Source organism: Gallus gallus, chromosome 9, assembly GCF_016699485.2.
Source record: "Gallus gallus isolate bGalGal1 chromosome 9, bGalGal1.mat.broiler.GRCg7b, whole genome shotgun sequence".
NCBI lineage: Eukaryota > Metazoa > Chordata > Aves > Galliformes > Phasianidae > Gallus > Gallus gallus.
This window is the reverse complement of record NC_052540.1, coordinates 8083823-8109602: the sequence shown is the minus strand read 5'-3', so window position 1 is coordinate 8109602 and position 25780 is coordinate 8083823. Positions and strand designations below refer to the sequence as shown.

Sequence of the window (25780 nt, the reverse complement as noted above, 5' to 3'; positions counted from 1 at the left end):
TTTGGCATGTATTTTTATTTAAAGAATATTCTGCATGCAAATCTGACTTAAGGAATACAGAAATAGATTAACCTCAAGTTAATAATCCAAGGATAGATTTTATCCTTGCAGTTCTTATGCAACTGTAAAGATGATACAGGAGGGTTTCTTCTTTTGCAAGTTCCACAACTTTTCAGTAGTGGAGAGGAAATAGTTTTTTGTACAAACTTGACATATCCTGCAACTTTAGCAAGTTTTTTAGCAACATCTCACAGATGTTGATCTAAAGCAAGTTGGGAGTAGAACAGGATGGTGTGCTGAGAGGCAGTGCCCTATTTGTCTGATCTTGGAAGGCAATAAACAATACTATTATTTGAAGTATTTCTTTATAACCTTTTCTGGCTCTTTCTTGTGCTTCTAGAGCAGCTTGTTGTGTTGGCTGCTAGCTGAGAAAAAGCTCTATGTATTTGTATCCACTGAGTTTGGGGCAAACAAATACTGCAGTCATTCCTTCACTTTTGGTAGCATTCTAATTAAAAGTAGTAGAAATAGACCCCACTTTTAGTTGTTGTTTTTTCCTGAACAGATCAGAATTGTTAGGTGCTATGGTTATCTGTGATGTACAGATATGTCTACCTTCGGACCAAGAAGTAGCAATGTTTGGATGTCTCCTCATAGTAGGGGCTGGTGATTTGCCTGTTTTAAAAGAAAGTATGAGTGGTATAAATCTGATAAATACTTTGCCGTTGAGATTTAAAAAAAAAAAAGTTGTCATGTTGGCTTAGAGATTTTTTTGATTAGTAAGGGGAGAAAATGACAGAGGTAAGTATTGGTTTGAAAGTCCGCTTTGTTTGAAAACAAAGCATCAGGCTTGTGAAAGAAAAGCTGGTAAGCTTTTACTTGGATTGCTGTCTGCAGTTCTGAGCAGTTGCCTTCGTTATCTGTACTCATAAGATTGTGTGTTCAAGAAGGCTTTAGAAAATTACTTCCCTAAAGAGGCACCAATATAGTAAATGCAAATCATAAAGAAAATAAGTGACCTTTCAATATTATAAATAACAGAATAAGCACAGGGTATGCGTGTGGTAGAATAGAACCATTTCTGTTCTACTTAAGGTTTTGCTCTTGGGCGATAGGGAGCTAAGAATTTCTAAATGTGTGATTTGTTACTGATTTTAAGTGTTCACACATCTCTCAGGTTTTGGGTCTGGACAGATCAGTAGGTTAGGGAATCTGCTATCAGGAGAGTGAAAGAGTATTAAATGATAGGATTATTGTTATCATGGAATTGTTGGTTTTTAACTGCAACTCCCAAAGACTGGGAGGGCAGAAGGTTGTATTGGTTTTGACTTGTTTGCTTTATCATTGTTTGATTACCACTGCAGGCATCTTCGGTCTGTGGATCCTTCCTCACTATGTATTTTTTGGGTGGTTGGGGGAAAAAGAAGGGAAGTACAGCAGGGCTGGTCATGATTTTCTTTCATAGTGTCATGCCAATGTGCTTTAAGTCTTATTTTCATGTTTGCTTTGATAATATTGGTAGATTCAAGGATATTTTATTTCTTCACAGTAATTCTGGGAAAGGTATTCTAATTTTTTTCTTCTGCCTTTACGTGACAAGGCTAGATTGAAGCCTTCTTGCATCAACCAAACTTATCCTGAAAAATTGCATTTTGAATTTGGTTTAATTAAAGTAGCTTTTCTTTCATTTGGATAGTGAAGCCTGATAGCTGAAACTTTATGCAGTGTTACTATCAGATACTTCATTTCTGCTCTTACGTGAGCCTGTGCTATCTTAGGTGCTGCTTTATCCACAGGGCGTCGTGTTTTGAAACACCTTCTGGTGAATGACTTGGGTTGTTAAAACATGGCTGTAAACTGATTCACCCTAACAACTCAACAGCAGAAGACAGAAATTGGCTTGATGTTAAATTGAGTCTTTTTTTATAACTGTTTCTCTCTTTCACTGATTTTTTTTTCTATGTTCATACTGTTTTTACGTACTCACTGTATTTACCAAAGTACATAGCATCTGAATAACAGATCAAGCTGCTGCCTGTTCTGCTTAGCGATGTATGTATATCCTATAGCAAGTCATTTAACCTTACTTGTGCATTGGAAATACGTGCAATACTGATGTTAATTCTGGAAGTTTGGGGGATTTTTCAACATCTGTAAGTATTTGAATTGTAGACACGTAATTATTTGGCCATGAGTGCGTTGCTGTAAATAAGGGTCACCTAGGTGGCTCATATAGATGGCTAAATGAGATTGCTAGCTCCGTGGTGAACTTTTTTGTCTTTATTTGTACCAGAGGATTTGGAGTCCAGTTAAGCAATGTTGCACTATGACTGGTGGGGTGACAACTAGCGTGTTAATATGGCAAGAAGACTTACTTTCGTTATTATGCTGTAGAGGAAGAGTGGGGAAGAGGCTTGTGTCTACCCGCTTTTCCCCCTGTGCGGACTCTGAAGGTTGGGTTCTGTGAATTTGCTAGTCTGAAGGAGAGGATATTAAACCACTGAAAATGATAGATTCCTAGAAATAGTTACGAAAAATAGCACTTTGATCCATACTATTTTGTTGAAGGTAAAGAAACTGTGATATTGGAATCAAAATGTGGCAGAAGCACTTACTGCTTCTAGAGTTACAGCTTCTGAAGATAACTGTCTGTAAGGATCTTTCTTGATTCTAAACAGTGATGTCTTGGTTTATCATTACAGATGACTATGGACGAGAAATATGTAAACAGCATTTGGGATCTCCTAAAAAATGCAATCCAAGAGATCCAGCGTAAGAACAATAGTGGTCTCAGTTTTGAGGAGCTATATAGGAATGCATATACAATGGTGTTGCATAAACATGGAGAAAAACTCTACACTGGACTGAGAGAAGTGGTCACTGAGCATCTTATAAACAAGGTATGTCACTTTTATGAATTGCAATTGAAGTCTCTTATGTGGAAGAATTCTGTTCAGTCATTTAAACTATGTTTAAATGTTATGTCTGATGTTATTTTGCAGTCTTTTGTTGAAATTGTGTCAATATGTTCAAAAATTGTAGTTTTTGTGCTTAAATGACTTCATATTCCTGATACGGTTTGCTCTAAGTTGCAGATAGAGGACAAACTGTAGGAAGTGTTTCCTGTTTCACACTTCCAAACAACTCTAACAGAAGCATTACTGCTGAGATATGGGTTTCTTATTTGGGGTAAAAAAAAAAGAGTTTGTGGCCTTTTGATGGCATTTTGTGGCTTTTCTCGGAACTCATTTTGATTTGTTTTTCATCTGTGGAGCAAAACAAATACCCATGTAATAACCTGCTTGTTATGGACAAATGAACTAATTCACAAGTTAGTGAGAGTTGTGCTAGGATTACACAATGTAAAGAGGCAGTAAGCGATGTGCTAAAACATCAGCTCAGCAACAACAAAAGTCCTGGGTAGTCTGCATTCTAGCATTTCAGCTTTTTCAAAACCACGTTGAGTTGAGTCAAAATGACAAGCAGAAAAGTTTTGTTTCTGAAGATACAGCATCTGAGGAAAAGCCCTTTGTATCTTGCCTTGAACTAAGGAACAATCTCTGTAGTTGTGATAGGTAAAGTTTAGGGTTGATTAATAAGAATGTTATTGAAGAAGCCAAGTTGACGCTTAGTTTTCGTAAGTCCAGATAATATTTAGAAGTTATAGGATCCTAAGTCTAGGAAGGATGCCTAGTTTTTCTGCAGTAATATTCATACCTACCTGTCTTGGAAAAGAAAGGCACTTTGATCCCATATTCTGACTGTGGATTCCAATGGAGTGTCAGAATTTTTTGTCATCTTATTACAACAGCCATCCCCCATTGTGTATCTTGGATGATTGCTTCTGGCTGAAATACAGAGGGTGGGTGGGAGGTTTGTCTAAATAATGCATGATGTTTGGAAAGCTTTTTATGTCCACTAACTGGAGTTACTGCTATGGCTACGCAGAGCTGTGTGTTATGGCTGTGCGACAGGTGAAAAGAGTTTGTTGTGTAAAATCCTAAATTTCAAAGGCATGGTCCAGATAAATATAGTTTGAAACCTGCTTTGGGTATGTTGGGTGTTTTGGTTCTGTTTTTTTTTTTGTTGTTTTTTTTTTGTTGTTTTTTTTTTTTTACTGTTTGTGTGAGAGGAAACATCCTGTATGAAGTGGCTAAGTAACTTAAAGCTGTTCTGTTACTGTAGCACATCTGTGACTCTCAAAGGCTGCTTCTGTAATACCTACATTCATAGGTATACTATTCGTATACTATGTGGCAAATGGCTGAGACTTTTTGTTCTCTGTTCTTGTATACACCAATATATACAGTCTATATTTAATAACAATTAGGACAGCAAACTTTTTTCACTTGGAGATTACCCTGTTTTAACTTGAGGAAGGCAGCTTGCCTTTGTTCCCAGTTCTTCTGTTCATTTGAATTGTCCATATGCAGAAATCATTATTCTGAAGCACCGATTGTGGCAAATTGACCAAAGAGCAGCAGATCCTGCACATTTGTACAGTCACTGCACTGCCTGAGAGGCTTGTACAGTGCCTTCCTGACACTTAATGCTGGTTTTTCTATGCTTTTAAGCGCTATGGCATTCTGATCTCTTAACATGATTAATCGAATGGTATCTGCGTGTACAGTTAACAGGGGAAACAGATGTTATTAATATAGACAAAATACTGAGTTCTGAGTAGTTAAATGTCATAAGGTTAAATTGGCTGAATTATTCAGGTGTCTGATTCCTTCCTGTTCATAAAGAACAGACATGCAGTAGTTCTGAGGAGCAGAACGTACATTTTGAATTGCTAGAATCCTTCAAACAGAAGTGCTGCTTGCTGTCTGCATCTACTGGTAATCTTTCTGCAAGAAGTTATATGTGTGTAGTATTGCAATCACATTAGTTAAGATTCAGAGGCTGGACAGAGGCAATGTACTCAGATGTTTTTACACGTGATTGTCAATCTTGCAGTGCATGTGTTTGTTTTTGGTGTGGCATAGTTAAAAAGAATATGCCACGAATTGCCTTTGCAATGTATTTAGTTGTACAAAAATGATATGTGCAAACACAATACAACCGTATAAGATGAAAGCACCTAAGTTACTATAAAATATGCTTGGTTTTAAACTTGCAGACGCCAGTGGCTTGTGGTTACGGTCATCATGCTGTGACTTCTTGATGAAGGAAGAAGTCAAGTAATTTACTCTGTATCACTGATAGGAGTTGGCTGTCTTGAGCTACCTTGTATTTACTGCAGGACAGGAACATGATAAAACTTGTGTTTGCCTTTGTATTGGCAACATTGTTACAGTATCTGTAAAAATGAAATTAAAAAGTGTCACTGAATAGAAGGTATTAGAATCTTCTGCTTCGATTCAAGCACAGGAAAAAAGGTGCATTTCATTATTGGGCATCTAATACTTTGCTGATTGTTTCTTTCCTTGTTGTTTGGCAGCCTTGTAGCTTGATTTGGGTGCTTTCTTTACATGTCTTGAGCCTTGAGCCTGGTCTGTTCCTTCAACACAAAAAAGCTGTAGAAATGCTTACAATAAACAAAAAACACTAAAAAGCTTAGCTTACAGATTGTTTTTTAATGAAAAGTAAAATCACCTGTTGGAATAAAAAGAGATCTTTAAGTTAGTTTGCAAGGTAATGTTTTCAAAATTCCCTTCATTTCTATGAACGTTTCAGTCTGTTAAAATTGGGACTGTTCAGACATGCAGTTTAGATTGTATGTGAGACAGAAGAATTGATTGATTTGTTGGCCAAGCTCAATATATTTTTTGTAGGTAATACATGGCCAAAGTCTGCTGCTCATCAAAGATCCAGAAATGTCGAGGGCTGTCCTACACCTGAGCAGACTGAAATGTGCTGGTTCGGGGAGATACTAGAGCATTATTGAAGAAATTCTTGGGATATAGGAAACCTAATGAAATGCTTCTTTTGCTGTTTTGTCACTGGCATGCCAGAATGCTTTATAACACAGTAAACTTCGCTGGTACAACTGGTGGAGTTTATCACCAATTGTATGCTGTCTTGCAGTAGTAGTAACAAAAGGCATGCAAGAATGCCTATGGTGAGAGGGATGCAGCTGGTCCTTGTGGGGCTGTTGTTAGCTGCAGAAGGATGGGATGGAATGCTGATGCAGAAGAAGCGTTTGTGTAAACACTCCATGTCTGTTCTGGGGCTTAAAAGGATATCTGTGATCTGTGGCAAGATTTATTATTTGTTATTATGGTATTTCAGAGAGAAGGCTTGTATCTCTTAGATTGGACCTCGAGGTGATTTCTATAGCATCTATGAATTAGATGGGGAAATCTGTTGTTACTAGTTGTGTAGAAGACCAAATCACAAGCATTAGAGTGTACTTTGGCTAACAAGGTGTGAAGTATCACCTACCATTAGCTTTCCACCTTTAAAGTTTTAAGTTTATTTTTGCTAAAGTAGTTTTCCAGACTGAAATTTTGTTAGCTGTCTCTGAAAGGCTCCCTTTTCTCTAGAAGAGCATGAATATCCAGTTGTTGTCAAGTAGAAGTCATTAATTTCACCAAGGCAGTTATACTCTGTGCTTTTGCTTGGCTATGGTGCTGTGCTTTTGCTTGGCTACAGTGTTTTGTGCATTATAGTACTTTTGGTTGTATTCATGGTTTGGTCGGAATATGGTTGTATTCATGACCTGTACAAGGGATGTATTTAACAGCAGCTGTAAACAACAACTGGCTTGACTTTTGTAGCAACTAGAAGAACAGTTTTTCAAACTTGTCTGCATCTAAAAATAAATGGAGGGAGTGTGTCATTGAGAGGCTTCACAGGGAGACTTCGAGTAGCTTTGTGTTGTGCAGCATCGTGCAGTTCCTGGATTTAATACGTGCTTTCAGAAAGCCTGGCAAAGTGTGCGGCAGTGGTGGTGCAGGTGTGAGAGCTCCTGTGTCTGCTTGGAAGCACATCCTCCGTGCAGCCTGAGCACCCTGTTTGGTACCAGCTAGTGTGTGAATGGGACTTGGTTTAACGTAGCAGGATTACTGTCATGGATATGTGCAATTATAAGGGCACAGACCTGTGATGGTCTTCTGTATACTTGATGAAAACTGATCAATCCCTACCCTGATTATCTATGCTTGCAAACTAATCGTGCTGTAGTTCTTCTTCGGTAAGTTTTGCTAGTGTGACTCATCAACGTTTCCAGGTTTTCTTCATATTTTTTAGGGAATTGAAAGCAACAGCGACAAATTTCTTTCTCATGTTCTTGGAAATTGAGCTCACGCTCTACAAATGTGGCTGGGGAAGTTCTCAATGTGTATTTATATTTCTGCTAAAAGCTACACGGATCGGTTGACAGCAGCACACACCTTTGGGAGACCAAAGGCTAAGTGGCAGTTGCTGTCAGAAGGAGTGAGGCAGTCAGCAGCAGCAGTGGCTGTGTGTTACAGCAGAACACTGTGTTTTCCAAAAGCTGGGGGGGGAGCCTGGCTCAGGTCTGTGGTGTAGGAAGATTTCAGAAAGCTCCGAACAACCTGCAGGGGTACCTAGATCAGCCACTGTTAACAGAGCTGAATGTTACCCCGGGGTAAGCTTCTGCAGCTTCTTCAGAAGAGGCTTTAGTGTGTGGATGGTATGTGATGCTGTGGATTTGGTTTGTCCGTGGAAGTTGTTGGATACGTGGTAGCATGCCAGACGGCGTTATTTTTATTACACTGCTTTTGCCTATTCAATGTTAAGTTTAAATGGCAGAATGATGTCTGTCAGGAGGTTACGGTTGAAATTGTCGCAGCTTGTGGCTGCTTGTTCCCTCTGCTTTGCTTTCCTGTTTGAATAAATTCTCACTAGCATCCAAGTATAAATGCAAATGTATAAATGTAAAAAATACAGATTTTTTTTGAAGGATGGAGTATTATAGGATAGATCTACTATGGGTTGGTGGGTAGGGAGTGAATGAAAGGCAATTTATTGCCCATAAATATTCAAATTAGGGACGTAATATCCCACGCCTATGTGACATGAACAGGCTATCCTCTCTGCAACAGCGGGAGCCCTGGGGACAATGAGCAGTGTGGTGTGGGTCCTGTTTTTCAGATTGTAACAGTCCAAAAGAAGATTTTTGGCCCTGTTAGAAGGACAGGAAAAATAGGAACAGGGATTGAGAGAGGATTCAGGGAAAGACTAATTGACTTGGCTATTATAAAAATGTATAAGAAGTTGCACATTTGGGCCCTCAATTTGCATTTGGGCCCACAGTGGAGAGAAGAGCAAAGCTGACATCTTAAGCTGACATCTTCTAGCTGAAGTGCATTTAGGATGCTGGCTGTAGTGTTTCCTCGTCATAGCAAAAATAAATAAATAAATGAAACTCTCCCTAGGTCCTCTGTGGTGGTTTTCCCTGTAGCTGTTAAGGAAAGTGAAACATGTGTTGGTGGATCAGAGCAGGATCCAACTAGAGCAGGCTTGGACTACCTCAGCTGGAGAGGTATCTTAGCGTCTAAGCATGCCTCTTGTGTAAAGCATAGGACACTTAATGTGACGTAAAGCACAGCTGTGGGGTATTTTGTTCCATGCTTCAGTGTGATGTGGAAGATGATGTACTTCAATACTGCATTAAGCTGCTGGTGCTGACTGTGCGGGCTGCAGCTCTGCCATGGCCTGGCCCCACCTGTGCCTACGTACTGGGGGAGTGCGGACAGCACAGGTGCACCAGCAGACTTCCCTTTGCTGCTGAGAAAGAGATGGGGTGTGTTTGTAGTAAAGTCCCTCCAGTGTGCAGAGAAGGGTAGTGTTTGGTCTCATTTTCTAGTAAACTAGTTGTATTTTGAAATTGCAGAAGCAAAGAAACTACTGCTCTCCAGTGCAGAAAAAAAGTGGTCCCAATTTTGCTAACATTTAGGACGAGGTCTTGCTTTGCAATTAGCAGTCTTGAAATTGTCTGTTTGGAAGGAAGCAGCCTGTAAAAATCTTGCAAAAGTTTTATAAAGACTTGATTTACTGAACCATAGACATGTTTTTAGGTACAAATTTAAGCATCATTTTCACTTCCCCTTCTTACTGAGATCACCATGTATAACTGCACAAAGATCCAGCTGCAAAGGTAGGGTTCTGCTGGGCTGTATGAACTTGAAGCTCTGCCCTATCTGCACAGTGCAGCCTTGATGGTTACTCTCATCATTTTTGCAAACATGCCTAGAGATCTGTATGCTACTTGTGTTCTTTATTGCCTGCTTAGCCTGTTGACTTTCCCCTTTTGGGAATAGGGTTGGAAAAGATTTCTCCAAATCTGTATTAAAATTTACAGTTTAATGTCATTATTACAAACAGTACTGAGGTTTTATTTATACTGTATGGGGCGTATGTATAGGCTATTTGCCAGAAGCCATCTTTAACTAAATGTCTGCCTGTTTGTTCCTTCTTGAGTACATGAGTGGTGTTGGTATTTTTTCTGTAACAGATACTTGTTGGTTTTTTATAAGTCAGGTTCCATGCAAAAGAGGGGGAAAAATGAGGGATAAGTTTGCTTGTTTGCTTTATGTTTCTTTAGGTTTCTCTTTTACGGGAGATTAAAGGTTGAGCACTGTAGTACACGACTACTTCATGTAAATCAAAATGCAAAACCAGATGTTCTTTTTGCTTAGTAGGAAGTAGTAGTGTCAGAAACGAAGTCTGAAGTTGATGGGATGAACAAATCAACTAAAAAAGGCATTAATAGAAACAGACTTTCTTTTGTTCTCTTAAGTCTTCTTGGTAGCGGTTATAGATTATTAGTATAAGAGTCAGGTCTTACTGAGTGAAAGTCTGCTTTCAGAACTGTTACTTACTGCAACTGTCTCAGCTGCTTTTCTGCTGGAGCTTATTTCTGTTAGTAACCTGTGCCAGTAGTCTCCAGTATTCTGAAGTGACTTATGGCAGTAATTAAGACACTGTAGCATATGGAATTGACCCTTTTTTGTTCTTGCTTTCAGCTTGTTTTTTTCTTCTTACCTGTATAAAGCCTTATTTTTCTACTGAAGTTATATATAGGGCCAGCAGCTAGGAGAAGTATGAGCATGTCTGTAATGTTCAAAGTTCACAGAAGAGCAAATATTCTTTTCTGAAGCTTGTTAAGATTTGAATGATGCAAGGGAAACTGACTTGATTTTATGACAATGTGTTTGTTTTTGCTTTAGGTGCGAGAAGATGTATTAAACTCCCTGAATAACAACTTTCTACAAACACTAAACCAAGCATGGAATGATCATCAGACAGCAATGGTGATGATTAGAGACATTCTGATGTATATGGTGGGTATTCTGCTTTTTCACGTTTAATTTGGTGCCTGATTGTTTTTTGACAACTGTAAGCAATTGAGCTGGTGAGATGAAAGGCAAGGTGTGCTTAGCACTCATCTTCTAGGATTGATTTTTTTTCATCCCTTGTTTGGAATTTGTTTGTACATGAGACCAATGTTACAGTTATTTGACAAATTAAAACTAGGTTCTTCTGTCCACTTATCATTAGGAAAATGCATTAAAAACTGGTTGAATCTTGTGATTCTTTAGTTATTTTGTTCACCTAGTGGTGGTTTCTTACTGTAGAAAGCATGATGGGGCAGACCTTGTACAAACTCCTGATGTAGTTAGCTGTTGTTCTTAAACTTCGTTGTTTAAAGAGAGTAATTCTGCTTAGATACATTCAGTGTTCAATAAGTACTGAATTCAAACAATGTTTTGCTGTTCATACAGAGGTAGGTCTAAGTTTACCAAGTACGCATTGATTAACATATCTTTGTTTTATATTAGTAATTTTATAAGAAAAAAATGCATTTCTAACCTGATAGCTGGCAGAAATTATTGTATTTGAAGAGAGAGGGCCTTAGGGTTTTGTCTGGAACATTTTATGCTTAAGAGAACACTTTTATATTTAAATTCCCAGAGTGGCGGGCATAGTTTTTAGCCCAGGGCTTAACTTGAGAAGTAAAATGGGATGTGTTGAGAGTCTGTTTTTAGTGTAAAATCTGTTATTCTACGTATCATGCTAAAAATAGTATTATATGTAATATTGGTCAGTGAAGATGATATTGCTTCATTTCTTTTATTGATAAGAGAAATGATTGACTGAGATTATACTCTTATCTACTTAATAACCAGACTTCATGCAGCAATTGAAGACCTTACACTGTGAAGCTGAACCTCTTTGATTAGCCCTGAAGAAATACAGTTGGTTAATACAATACTAAAAGCTAAAGAATTTTGAGTAGTAATTGTAGCTACATAACTCAATCTTTTCTTAATGGATTTACTGGCTATCCGTGTTCCTGCCTGTTGCTGTTGAGAACAGACCGTGTATCTAAATAACGAGGGTAGGATAAAATGCCCTCAGTGATACTTTCATCTGTGCGCCTTATCCTGCCAAAAAGATCTAAAGATTATTTCATATTGAGAAGATGAACTGTCATCATTAGGAGAAATGCTGGATTCTTGTTTGCCAGGGAGCTCATAAAATGGACAGACTGGCCTTGTCTTGAAATTGAAGAAGCATAGAACACGTTGTCATTACAAAATACACACTTGGATACAGATTGAAGCATAAAGTATAGTTGAAAATTGGACTACTCAAAGATTTGCGGTTTCATTTTTGTCATTACAATAACTTTTTGAGCCAATGTAATTGTGCTCATTAGAGTGAGATTAAGAGCAGAATACAAGAGTTCTGTACTCTTTCATAACGCTTAAAATAGCTGCTTGTAACGTGGAGTTGTATGCTGGAGGTGCATCTGTCAAAGATATCCCTTAATGTTCTTAAAATAAAGGACTTCATAAAGTAAGGAATTGTTTGCTCTCCTGTGAGATTCATCTGAGTGAAATTCACTTTTATAGTGATAAGTCAGAAGAAGCTTTTATATCCTTATTCACGCACAGAATGCTACTTAAATAAAAATATTTTGTCATTTTTAAAAAAGCACACCAGTGTGTAAACTCAGTCACAATTACTGTTAATTGACATGCTTGTGTTCTATCAGAAGTGTGTGCAACCATAGTATGCTTGTAAATAAGGAGTAACCCAGTCCTCCTCGTATTCTGTAGGCTGTCCCCATTGCTTATCTGTCAGTTTCAGGAAATGCACCAATTGTACCCAAGAAAGCCACAGTTTGACATCAGTGAAAATACAACATTTAACAGCCTCTAATCTCATTCTGCTGAATTCTGATCTTATTCTACTAAATTCATGCTTCAGCTGAGTGAATGTACATCCTAATCTTAGCTGCGTCTGTTGTAGTGCTGTTCATTTTCCAGCTTATTTTCAACAATTATGGTCTAATTCAAAGCAAGTACTTTCCCATCACCTCTTTTTCTTCTTTTCCTCTTCAGATTTGCCACTTCTAAAATGAAAATGAGTTCAATAGGATCTTTTTAGAAAGGCTTCTATTTTGTACAATGTGGTTTCTGCATTATTATGGTACTTATTTGTAGACTAGCCTTCAAGCCTACTTGCACTTCGAGGGTTCTGGCAGAAGTTCATTTACGTTTGAAAGCTCAGGACACTTCAAAGGTATCTTTATGATTGTATTTGAGGAAAAGAGGAGTGTATAACTGTCTCTTTTGCCTGGTAAAAGTTTGTTTGGTTTCGTGTCTATTGTACAACCTCTCCTTCTTGCTTAAAATTTTGCAACCTAAAATTGTTACAGTGAAGACAAATGTAGCTTTCTTGAGATATTTCCAGTAATTGAATTTCAAGAATACATAGCTACACTGTATTTTGTGTGAACTGGGCTCTTCCTTTTGGTTCTACTTAGGCTACAGTAATCAGTGCCAGAAAGATGCAACAGTGTAAATCCATGATGCTGTCTGCAGCAAGCAGGGAGGCACCAAAGTTGTGAAGTCCTGAGTTAAGCAGCTTCTGCTCTGAGTGAAGTCATGCTCTAAGGCATGCTCACATAAGGGAGTAATGTGTGTGTTTGGGTATATCTTATGGCTGTGGTGTAGGTGAGCGTGCCCACAGTTCTTGTTTAGTTGCTGTATGCAGCAGTAGCAGTGGAGATGCAGTTAATTATTTGGTGATCTCCCTGCTGCACTGTGAGCGCTCCTGGAACATTTATATGGAAACTGAACTGTACTGGATTCTGTGTTGTCGCTTCTTCATTGCTTGTACTTGCTAAATATAAAGTAATTTCAGGTATATAAATGCAGCAGTCACATCCCTGGCTGGGCTTAGGCATACCCATAGGTCCAGCAAACGCTGTCAGAAGCAATTGCTGTTCAAAGGCTGCTGCGTATGTTGAAGGCAGTTCCCCTCTCATTTGTGCAGCACACAAGACCAGTGTCTTGTTCGAAGCCAGTGCTGACTGGCTGGCCTGGTGAGTTTTGACCTCAGGGTACAGGACTTTCCTTGCTCATGGCTCACGCATGGGGTAGTAGGGAGAAGTGTTGTTTTTGGTTTTGGAACTTGCATTAAAGATACTTGCTGTATACTAGCATCCAAAGGCCGAACATCCACCAGACAGAGGTGGAGCAAAACGTGGCTGTTGATAATGTGCAGAAGGTAACTTGTTTCAGCTGAGATCAGAATTATTCTGCAGTGTAAGCAGTGCTGTAGCTTATGAATAATTGCTGTCTGAAACTCCACCCTTGACTCCCGAGAGTTACTCTTGCCTTTTAAGCACCTGCTGCTTCTCCCCATGGGAAGGGATTGTTGTTGGGTAGCGTGTTGCCTTGTCAGTCAAACCTGTTCCCAGGTGGAGCTACTTGGCTCCAAGATTAATTTTTTTTGAAAGTGAGGGGAGCTTCCAGTAAACAATAACAGGGATCTGGTACCAAGGGAGAGCATATCTGCAGTATCAGGAATGCTAATGCTGCTGCTTTAATTTGGGTGCTATGGAGTGGTCTGACTTAGTGAAGAGGGGGTTGAAGTTGCACTGAGAAGAGCTTCTAGTGCAGTTACTCCTTCATTTCATAATGGCAGTATTAAACACTGGCTGCCACAGCAGAAACCACACAGATGAGTCACAACCATTGCTTTGATCCATTTTGATACTCTGCTGCCTGTGCTTCAGAGGCCTGAATATTCTTTAGAAATGGAATATGTATTCTTTTAACCACAAACTACAGAGCATATTAAACAGGTAATTTTCTTTCATCCATTTAAAAAGTGTACTTTAAACTTATTTCAGAATCGTGGTTACTTTTGTTCTTGATATAGGTGTATAAACAAAAGAGTGAAATAAATTGCATTGTTTCTGAACAGGAGGAAATGAAAAATAATAGCATTCTAAGCATCTAGATCACCACGTATTGATAAACAGGCTCTGTGATACCAAACACAGTAACGTTTTTCATTTGAGGCAGAGTTCAGCTGGCTTCCTGGACCACAGAGGGTGTATGAACTACGTGCTAGCTGTCTGCAGGGCATTAGTGAGAAACGGTCCCTGCATTGTGGAAAACTGGTATTTCACTTTCCTGTACTGAGCAGGAGACAATCTGCTGTGTAATTGCTGTAAGAATAATTTTTCTGGGTATGTTTGGCTGCTAAAACACTAAAGGATGTGGAATCTGTGCCACCTTATTTCTTCTAATTGTGGAACTTGTGTAAACATACAATTTTGTAGTTCTTCTGTAGTCTGAAACATTGTTTTTAAAGAAAAGTTGAATTTTCTGTGCTTGAATAATTTTATACTTGAATTCTGAGTGTAGTAAAGTGCTTAAGATGGTAACTGATGGAACCAATGGGGAAATTAATCTTTATACTCCAGTTAAAACATTACCCATCATTCTCTACAGATTTTTTTTGTTGTTATTTTTATTTTGTAACTGTGTACGTTCTCTAAAAACCTTTTCACAGTCAGATTTGTGAGTACAGAACTTTTATACTTTCATGAGCATCCTGAGTTTTGAGCAATAGTAAAGCAGTATTTCTTAGTAACAACTTGAACAGTTAGCTCAGAATGATGGATTATGTCCTAGCAAAAATCAAAACAAAACAAACCAACCAGAAACAGTATTGCTCTTTTCAGAAATAGTTTGTAAAAACTCACAACTTCTCTATTTGTTGTTTCAATGATCTTATCTACCACATCACTACTATAGAGATATTAAGCAAATACACACATTTCCTGTCTCATGATGACTTTGTTAAATCTTGCTTTTCTAGCACGTTGATGAGTTGGATAAAGGAACAGAAGAGAGGTTGATCAATCAGAACTAAACAGAATAGAGAAAAAAAATGGATATTTCTGTACATAGCAGTAAGAAAACTGTGTGTGTCTGCTCAGCAGTGTCTCAATGAACTGCATGGTGGTGTTTATGCTATACGGACTTACAGTGCTGTTCTGAGCATCAGCCTAGATTAGTAAGTGTATGCAGTAGAGGGCTAGAGGATGGTCAAGCAGCTTGACCCATCTTACAGATTGAGTAGGAAGATAAAATAATTGTTATGCTTGGTACAGATTTATATAGCAGTGTTTCAGTATACTTGCTCAGGTTGAAAGGAAGTGAGCTTTCTAATATTGGTCCAACAGGAGCCCTTATAAACAATTTGCATTATCTGTTGATAAAGTTTGACTGTAGTTATTCTTTTTTGGCTTCACTTTGGTTCAGCTAATGATGCTATTTCAAGAAGTGTCATTAAATAATGAGCAGGAACTGTGAAATTGAGTAGTAGAATTCTGAATGGCATATAGGGAAAAAATAACTTATTTTTTGAAGAGAAGAAAGGGAGTGGATGGAAGGGAATTAAGTAGATAAGTAAAAAACTTTCAGATTTTGCTATGATTTTTCTGAGTATTTGTGGGCTCCCCTACTCTCAACTGAAAAAGTGTCAGGGATGTTGATTTGTTCTTGCCTGGTTTAGTCATAAATGCTGTGCTTACAATCATAAGCGATGTAGACTTCCTATTAAATAAAGATTTGGTAAGTTGGACTGATTCTGAAGTTACTCTCTTTTAACGATGAGAAGAAAGAAGATTCATTTGATTATATCTGTACAGCACCAATGTGACTGGTCTCTTCCATTTCTGAATAACTTGGGCGTGATGAATTTAAAGTGTTATTGCTTTGTGTACCTTCATTGTAGGACCGTGTCTACGTACAACAAAATAATGTGGAGAACGTCTACAATTTGGGTTTGATTATTTTTCGAGATCAAGTTGTACGTTACGGCTGTATTAGAGATCACTTACGGCAAACTCTGCTGGATATGATTGCAAGAGAAAGGAAAGGAGAGGTTGTAGACAGGTAAGATGTTTGTGAGTGTCTTCTGTTGCAAATGATGCCTACCAATCCTTGAGTGAATCATGAATGTACACAACTAAATCATTACTTAAGCAAAAGCTTCTCCATAACATCGAAAAATAAACACTTTTTTTTTTGCTAGAACTTAAAATAGTGGTAAATAGATAAGTTCAGTAATACATTTCTATTATTAATCTTTAGATCTTTATTGAAGTATTTGTTAAATCTCTCCATTGCCACCTTCTGTCAGAGCATTTTGTTATGAAGTGGAGGTTTGACAGTTCTCTGCTCCTTGTCATCTCTGTACTGAGAGGCTGTTTAACTTTCCTCTACCTGCTTTGTTTGATTTTTGAAGTTTTCTCTTAGTCTTCCATTTCCATTCCTAATGTTTTAACCCATCTAGTTCTTGGTAGTTCAGTTATCTCTTAGCTTTAAAATCTGTTCCTCGTGTTCTCTTGCTGTATTTGTGGAAGTGGAGTTTGATAGCATGCACTTCAGATGCTGCATCTGAAGTAATTTGAAGTTTACAAGTTTTTTGTTTCTCCAGTTTCAGAACAGCTGTTGGGTGTGGAGATATGTAAACTTCATGCTACTTTGGCTGTAGTACTGTAATTGGGATTGCCCAACGTGCAGTTGAAGACGAGAAAAATACATGCTGGCAATAGCTGTATATTGTCCCCTGCTGCCAGAAACCAGAATTTTTTCAAAGATACAATTCTTTTGTTTTTGAATTTTATCACACGTGTTTATACCTAAACAGATGCTTAAGTTGCAGGTATGTTTTCATACTCTGCATGGCACCTTCCATCTGTGCAATTGCCTTGTATACTACCAACCTACACATGCAGTTTTCAGTTTTCCTTGGTTATTTTCTTGTGTGGTGAAATATATTCCTGTTAATAGTTTTCAGAGTTGGTAGAACTTGAGACCTGCTTTCCTATCGTTATATTTAAAATATTAAATGTTGTCAGCTCCTTCGTTTTGAACAAAAATAATCGTAGTGCTGTAATCTTCTGGAAAACCTCTCATGCAACAAACAGATGTAGGATAGACTTTTTACTAGGATGTTTTAAGTTAAAATTTTCTGAGTTGTTATTCTGGTGTGTACTCCCAATGTTATGTTGATTTCTGAAGTTGTTAACAACTTACTTTTGGCAGAGGCGCAATCAGAAATGCTTGCCAGATGTTAATGATTCTAGGTCTTGAAGGAAGGTCAGTCTATGAAGAAGACTTTGAGGCTCCGTTTTTGGAGATGTCTGCAGAATTTTTTCAGGTACAGCAGTCTTGTAATTACAGTATTTGGAATGCTTTTATAATTGCTTGGAATTGTGAGTCAGTGGTACTTTAACTACTGTTTGTTTGACAAGTATGTCAATCTCTGTTAAATGGAATAAGAAGTGTGACTAACTTTGAGGAAGAGGTAACACTAATTTCACAGAATTATCGTAATTTAAATGTAATGGTGAGCATTGTCATTCTCAAGAATAATGAGAAAATCATTGATGCACATAACTCATAAATATGACACAGTCTGGTATTTGAAAAGAAATGTTGCTTTTTGCTTCTCCCACCTTTATTTTCTTTGGACCTGTGGCTATAACTCCTGTTGGTCACTCGGTATTAGGCTGATTTAGTTAACTTTAGCGTGGAAAATACCACACTTACATTCGTATACCCTCATACATACATAACACAATGAGCGTAATAGAACTTTTATTTTGTGTTAAGCATATATGTAAATCTTGGAGGTCTTGTTTGTTGGACGTGCTGGGAGTGATGTAACTTGTTGATGAATGCTGATCTGAAATAACCAGTATATTTCCTTTTTCCTCCTTAAAATACAAGAAGTCTAAAGTATTAATTTGTGTTAATCACAGATGGAAAGTCAGAAATTTTTAGCTGAAAACAGTGCTTCTGTATATATAAAGAAAGTAGAAGCTAGAATTAATGAAGAAATAGAACGGGTGATGCACTGTCTGGATAAATCAACAGAAGAGCCAATTGTGAAAGTTGTTGAGAGGGAGCTTATTTCCAAGCATATGAAAACTATAGTGGAAATGGAGAACTCTGGGCTAGTTCATATGCTGAAAAATGGGAAGACAGAAGGTAAGACTGTATCATATGGGAGACAGAAATGCTTACCATACTGCTTGTTGTTTTTAAACATAGGATAAACTAAGCTTAACTTTCGTGTTCTTGTTTGGCTTTCTTTTGCATGCCTCTGTGAATAGCACTTCAGAGGCTTTAGAGAGCTTTTAGGACGCAGATTGTATTTAGAACTTGTTTCTGTTTAGAACCAGATAAAGTTACTTTTTTTTTGTAAGCTAAGTATGTCTTAAGAATAAGTATTCATCTTTTGTGCTGCGCTTAATTACCTGCTCTCTGTGAGCCATTTTATTGCTTCTGTGCTTACAGTATGTAGCTTTTAAAATGCATCACTGTTTTGTGGGGTTTTTCTGGGGGGGTGGTGCAGTATAAAAGTGATAGAGTAAATGACATTGCATTGCATGACTGATTTTGGGGGAGAAGGATTTGTTGCAGGAAAAAAAAAGTTGTCTGTTTATTTTAAAGGATGAGAAACATATTCTAAGTGATTGAAAAAGAAGGATTTGGTTGATAAGGTTTTCTGTAGTACAGGTTACTGTGAGACAGCAACTGAGTACAAGGTTTTATAGAAAGAGAACCTACACTTCTGAAACAGCGTATTGAAGAGTGGTTGTAGTATCTATTTTAAAATAGAAATCAGTCTTCATACTAAGGCACTGAGAATGGGAACAGACTCACTGTTTGGATAAATGGCTTCTGTTCCTTGAAGTAGCTTCATAATTAGGTGGTAGTCAGAGTGATAAAGTGAGCAAATTTCTTAGCTGTAGAAAAAGAGAATTTCTGTATGGAAAGGTAATGTGATGGTTCTATACTTAACCTTTTTCATTAATATCCAATTAAGATAGGCTTTAGAGTGAGAGGACAGGGATATTGAAGGGTATTTACAACATACAAGAATTCATATAACTTTTATAGGCATTGGTTTAATTCAGTTGTGAAGATTTTACATAAGAGGTGTATAAGGATTATTCTTCAAAAGCCATATTTAAGCTAAGTCAGTTCTCATGATTTTAGGTATATGAAACAAAGTAGTGAGAATTTATGTGGTTATTCCTTCAAGACAGTACAAATTAAATTCAGCTAAGCAAATGCAAATTGAACTCACGTTTTTACTGCTTTTTTGCCTTTAACAAGCATCTCATTAGTATTGTCTTATTTGTTTTTACATAATATTTGATTTTGGGATGGTGGCCTTGGACGATACATTCTTAAATACCACAAAAAAAAGTGATTTTAGTGAAGTTTAAAACACACCACCCTTCAAAACAAATGTCACCTTTTGCCGGCCTGGTGATCAGCAACACAAGATTATGTGCTATAGACAAGTTCAACTAGAATAATTAAATACCACCTTTGTTTCTAATGTAATATTCTGTGGCTGCTGTAGTCAGCATATTTTTGGGGTAAGGATGAGGGGGCAGAAGTTTCCATCCAGTGCCTAAGCTGTTTCAGGATGCTTTTGTCACTTGAGTGAGTGAACTCTGCTGCTGCTTGTTGTCTTTTGCTGTGAAATGAATGAGTTACAGAGGGCTTCATGCATAACATCTCATTCTTTTCTACAGACCTTGCTTGCATGTACAAGTTGTTTAGTCGTGTGCCAAATGGTCTGAAGACAATGTGCGAGTGCATGAGCTCGTACCTGAGAGAGCAAGGCAAAGCACTAGTTTCTGAAGAGGGAGAAGGAAAGAATCCAGTTGACTACATTCAGGTAGTTAAATATTTTAAAACTTTCTTTCCTTCATCTTTCCCATATTTTCCAGAGTAACGTGATTTGTATGAGAAACCTCCTAACGTCAACTCAGAAGGGTTAGTTACTTATTAATAAACTCCATTTATACTCCTTTTCAAATGTGCACATTTTTAATTTTTGAAATGTTTAGAACTCCTAAGTTGCTTGGGAAGTACAAGCTCATAATTAGTGGTTTTTTGGTATCTACTTTTATTAAAATATTCAGACCAGTTATATAAAACCTTGGAACTTCTTGGTTCTTGGTAAATCATATTTACCTCCAGGTTGAGTTTTATCCTAAAAAGTTCCTTAGCATCTATTTAATGTAATTTTGTGCAACATTGGCTATTGATGTTCAGGATGGAATTTCATAGCAAGATTCTTATGGTTTACAACATTCACTTCTCACTCACAGTTTAATTACGAGCTTCATTCTTGGTCTCTCTGAGAGACATAGCATTTCTGTGTATTAGAAGGTGTTTTGTTGTTCTCCATCTCCCTAAGATGTTGTATAGCATTAATTTACCAAGGCCATAAAGTGTGCTTTGGGAGCATTGACATCTTTTCTTTCCTCCCATTGTCTCTGAGAATATAGCTCTAATTTCTTTCAGAGTTCATTGAAATTCAAGTAAATGTTTTATAGCTGAAAATGTTTTACACTTGACATCAAAATGTGTATTTGTTAAATATGTTAATTTCTTACAAATGTATAGCTGCAGTCCTTTTGTCTGGTCTTTAAAAGAAGCATTTAATGTTGCGTATCTACTATCTCTGCTACTTTGATTGAAAACAATAAATTTACTAGAACTGGTTAGAATCATTGAATCAGAATTGCTCAGGTTGGAAAAAACCTTTAAGATCATGGAGTCCAACCGCAACCTAACCAAACTACCCTAACTAACAACCCTCTGCTAAATCATGGATTACTATTGGTAACTATGGTTACTATTACAAGAAGCCATTTGAGTATAGAAACATTTTTGTTTGGATTGTCAATTGTCTGTCTGTGCTGAAGCAAACTTCTTACCTAATGTGGACAAGAATGATTCTCCAATGATTGTTAAAAAGAAGAGAATACTGTTTGAACTTTCTTAGGTATTAAGACCGTGGGCTGTTGTGTTTTTGTGATGGTGTGATTTTCACTCCTTTAGACTTCTGTTTGACCCAAAGGGAGTATCTTAAGAGACTGAGCTGGGAAAAGTTAAATACTCAATTATAAAGATGCTGTCACTGTGTCTTGCCACAAAGTTGAGTACCTGCTGAAGCTGAAGAAGGCTTACAGCCATGTTGCACGTGCTTTGTCAGAGTTCATCCGCAGCCCAATTAGTATTTACCCCCAACCATCTCATGAAGATGTCCCAAGAAGGAATCGATACTTAATTACTGCTAAACCTCCAAAAATATTTATCCTCCCATTAACATGATGGAAGAAAAGAAAAATGAATTGAGAAACCACCTTACTCATTTCAGTCATGCTAACCTGAAACTTTCAAGAACTTTAATACCAGTAAGAAGATAGACAGGGGGGATATATTACACTATCAAGAAAAAAAGTCTTCATAGTTCAGTACTGCTTCTGCAGTGTGACATTGCCAAACCCTCAGCATCATCTGTGACATGATTGCAAAAGCATTGCCAGGGGATTAAACTTAAAACTCCTTAAAATAATGGAAGGGATGTTGAAATGCTGTTGTGATTTAAGGTACTAACAGTTTCTCCTGTTCAACACCAGGTTGTTCAGATGGTGTACTCCTGGAGAGGAGACATAAGCTAACCTTGGTTAACAGAAAGAGATAGTGGGATTTACTTTGAATTTAACATTTCTAATACGCTTTAATTAGACTGTCTAAAGACCATTCCTTTAAGTGAGATGGTGAGTTCCTAAGAAACATTACTACTTCCTTGAGTAATTCTTGAATGGCTTCTTTAAGTAACCATAAATAAATAAATTCTTCAGAGATGTAGGACTTTAGGATCATTTAACCTGAATGGATTGTATGGACAGTAGTTGTCAACTTTTTGCATGAAATGCTTTTTCTCCACTGCCTTGAATATGTTACGTACCTCTAAATCCCACATATATGCTTAGCAAGGTGCTCATGTGATTTTTTATGATGCTTCCTCCCTCTACACTCAGTTGTTTTAGCTTTAGCTATAGATGGTGCAACCCCTAAAAATCACAGTAAAAATCTGATAGTTGAGCTAAAAGAAATGGTTCATTTCAGATCACTGCGATTGTGAACTTCAAACTGTGGTAATTGGAGGGCAGTTACTTGTATCTAGTTTTCATATATTCACAGAGATTCATACAGATTAATAAGAAACACACAGCTAAATAATGCAGAACATCCCTGGCTTGAAACTACAGGGGAAAAAAATTGATAAGATCTGTCCTCTTGTTGTAGTGTTTTCTCCTTAAACTTATTTCGTGTCTCTGTGGATGTTGTTAATGGGTGCTTAGCCTGATCTCTCTGATGTCCTGTATTTAGGAAGAGAAGTGATTTTGACAACTTAATTTTACGTAGATAAGGCTTAATAATTCCAAAAATACCTTCTTTAAGTTGTTGATTTAAAGTAAAGTAAATCAGCCTGTTCAACAAGAGTGATTAAAATACTTAATCTGTCAGTAGCCTATTACAGCAAGAGATTTAGGGCATCTGTAGACATTTGTAAATAGAAATGAAATTTCACTTGCTTTCTAACAGCACAGAATGTAGAGAGCATTGCAGAACCTCTGCTTGTAGATCTGATCTACTCTGCAATCTATCACTGCTGTTTTTACAACTTAAAATTTCAAATCAGTAAAAGTGTTTCTCCTTTTTTTTTTTTTTTTGAAGGGTTTACTGGATCTGAAGAGTAGATTTGACCGCTTTCTTCAAGAGTCTTTCAATAATGACCGACTCTTCAAACAGACTATTGCGGGTGACTTCGAATATTTCCTCAACCTCAACTCTAGGTCTCCAGAGTACCTCTCATTATTTATTGATGATAAGCTGAAAAAAGGAGTCAAGGGAGTAAGTATAAATTAAACTAAAAGATCATACTGTTTTCTGTGCAAACTTGGATAGATTAAATTAAGGTAATTTTCTGGGAATTATTTTTATATGAAGGTAAATGGCACTGCTGCCTTTTTCCAACAAAGAAGAAAGATGTAACACACGTCTGAGCCCATAACACTTTAGAGCTAAACTTATATAAGCCACACAAGGATATCTCAGGATGTATAGCTTGACCTCCATCTCACTCCCTTGGAAATAAAATTAGATTGTATTAAATTCTGTGCCTTTCTTTCTTGGAAACCTGTTCAGTTCCTTAAGTAGATTTTATAGTTCAGTAGTTATTCCCAATACCTCATGATTCTCTGCGAAATAACTCACTTGGTTAGCCAATCAAATAATTCTATTTATTTATAAAAATGAATAGTCATTTTATTTGTTGTGGCACTAGACAGGCTTTGCAAAGTCAATCTCAAAATGTAAAAATCTTCATTCTAAGCTGACTTTCCATATTATCAGTTGCTAATGCTGGTTTGTAGTTGTGCCTTTTAAATTCTTTTTTCATGCTTCAAAATGTGTGGTCATCAGAAGAATTTCACTGTTTTATCAGGAGTTTTAACCATTCATTGCTCCCGTCTCCCTCACCATTGCTTCTTCCTATGTTTTGTTATATTTTCTCCCTTCTACTGCGTTTGTGCACTGTTCTTTTGGCTCTCTTGTTCATACGTTAGACCAGTTTTGTTATTTTCCTTCTAGGCTACTCTTACACCATATACTTGCTGTGAATTGCTTAAAGTATGTAGGTTATATATGACATCCGTCCTGGAAGACTAAAACCAGTATATTATTTCTTTTACAGCTAACAGAACAAGAAGTAGAAACTATCTTGGATAAGGCAATGGTTTTATTTAGGTTTATGCAAGAGAAAGATGTTTTTGAGCGGTATTATAAGCAGCACTTGGCAAGAAGACTTCTTACAAACAAGAGTGTTTCAGATGACTCTGAGAAAATATGATATCTAAATTAAAGGTAAGACAATATCTGTATACTTCTTGCTTCGTTTATTTCATAAATATGATCCTTTGGCCTTATATAAGGGTTATATACATAAGCTGCACCTTGCCGTTAAATACAGATTTTATTTTTAAAGCCCTAACAGAGAATGTGAATCATAGAATCATAGAATTGCTCAGGTTGGAAAAGACCTTAAATATCATCGAGTCCAACCACAACCTAAACAAACTACCCTAACTAACAACCCTCTGCTAAATCATGTCCTTGAGCACCGCATCCATACGGTTTTTAAACACATCCAGGGATGGTGACTCAACCTCCTCCCTGGGGAGCCTATTCCAGTGCTTAATAACACTTTCTGTACAGAAGTGTTTCCTAATATCCAACCTAAACTTACCCTGGCGCAACTTGAGGCCACTTCCCCTCGTCCTGTCACCTGTCAGCAGTGAGAAGAGACCAACCCCGCTCCCTCTGTAAGCACCTTTCAGATATTGGAAGAGAGCAATAAGGTCTCCCCTCAGCCTCCTTTTCCCCAGACTAAACAGCCCCAGTTTCCTCAGCCTCTCCTCACAGGGCATATTCTCCAAGCCCTTCACAAGCCTTGCTGCCCTTCTTTGGACCTGCTCCAGGACCTCAATGTCCTTTCTGTACTGAGGTGCCCAAAACTGAGCACAGTACTCAAGGTGAGGCCTCACCAATGCTGCGTACAGGGGCAGGACTACTTCCCTCGTCCTGCTCACCACACCATTCCTGATACAAGCCAGGATGCCATTGGCTTTCTTGGCCACCTGGGCACACGGTTGGCTCACATTCAACCAACTGTCCATCGGTACACCAACGTCCCCTTCCATCAGGCAGCTTTCAGAAACATTATGTAGAAATGAAAAGAAGGAAATGCTGGAAAACATCTGTAAATGGTGTAAATTCACAGTGGGTATTTTATTGCATTCATTTTTGTTGAATTGTACTATATCCTTCTGCAGATGAGCAGTAATGTTGAATTCCTTTTTGATGTAGTTTGAGATTGATTGAAAAAAGATCTTCATACCAATGTTTGGAAACATTTTGCTTACGTCTCTTAGTTCAGTTTATTCTGGTTGTAAGAGTGACCGAGAGACTGAAAAGATAAAGCCTAAAGAGATAAGCAATCCTTGAAGCAGCTTCTAATGCAGCTTCTTCCCCTGTGGTACGTTAAGTGTCCAGGGGACTTTTGAACCTGGCTGATTTGGTTGTAAAAATCAAACTTCCCGGATTCTCAGTTTTTGACCTTCATATTCCCACCATGAATGACTGAAATCTGTATCAGATTTCTCCAAATTATCAATATTAATTTATTCCCAATTACCTTTCTATGTCTTCCCACCTGGTACGGATGAGAATACACAGGGCGTACTTCTTCAGTAGGATGAGTCAGTGGACTGAGACTGCCCTCTTTTCTCATGGATTTGCCCAGTGATGGGAATAGTGTAGATAACATGCTGGCCTTTACCACGGACACGAAGCTGTGCTTTAGAAAGTCCTGACTGTCCTGTGTAAATGCATGTATTTGTCCATATGTCTGTATATGTGTATGTCACAGATTGAAGAAAGATCTGGTGATCTTACTCTGTACTCTGCGCTAGCCCTTGAAAATGATGTATACTTAAGATAAAAATCTTTGTGCATCAGAAAATACTATTTTTCATCATCATGTTACAAAATGGGTTAGTTTACATACATTGATTGGTCTGTTAGGCTTTCACCGATGTTTAAGGTGAGAT

At 37.6% G+C, this 25780-nt stretch overlaps 1 protein-coding gene across 1 annotated transcript in view; it reads left to right on the top strand.

Annotated features, from left to right (window-relative positions):
• CUL3 (cullin 3) overlaps positions 1–25780 on the top strand; it is a 52168-nt gene that overhangs the window by 13624 nt on the left and 12764 nt on the right. The window contains 9 exon segments of the mRNA XM_422620.8: positions 2703–2900; positions 10140–10253; positions 16018–16178; positions 17334–17448; positions 18053–18281; positions 19844–19989; positions 22848–23024; positions 23866–24010; positions 24013–24035. Of these exon segments, the coding sequence (XP_422620.6) occupies positions 2703–2900; positions 10140–10253; positions 16018–16178; positions 17334–17448; positions 18053–18281; positions 19844–19989; positions 22848–23024; positions 23866–24010; positions 24013–24035 (1308 nt within the window).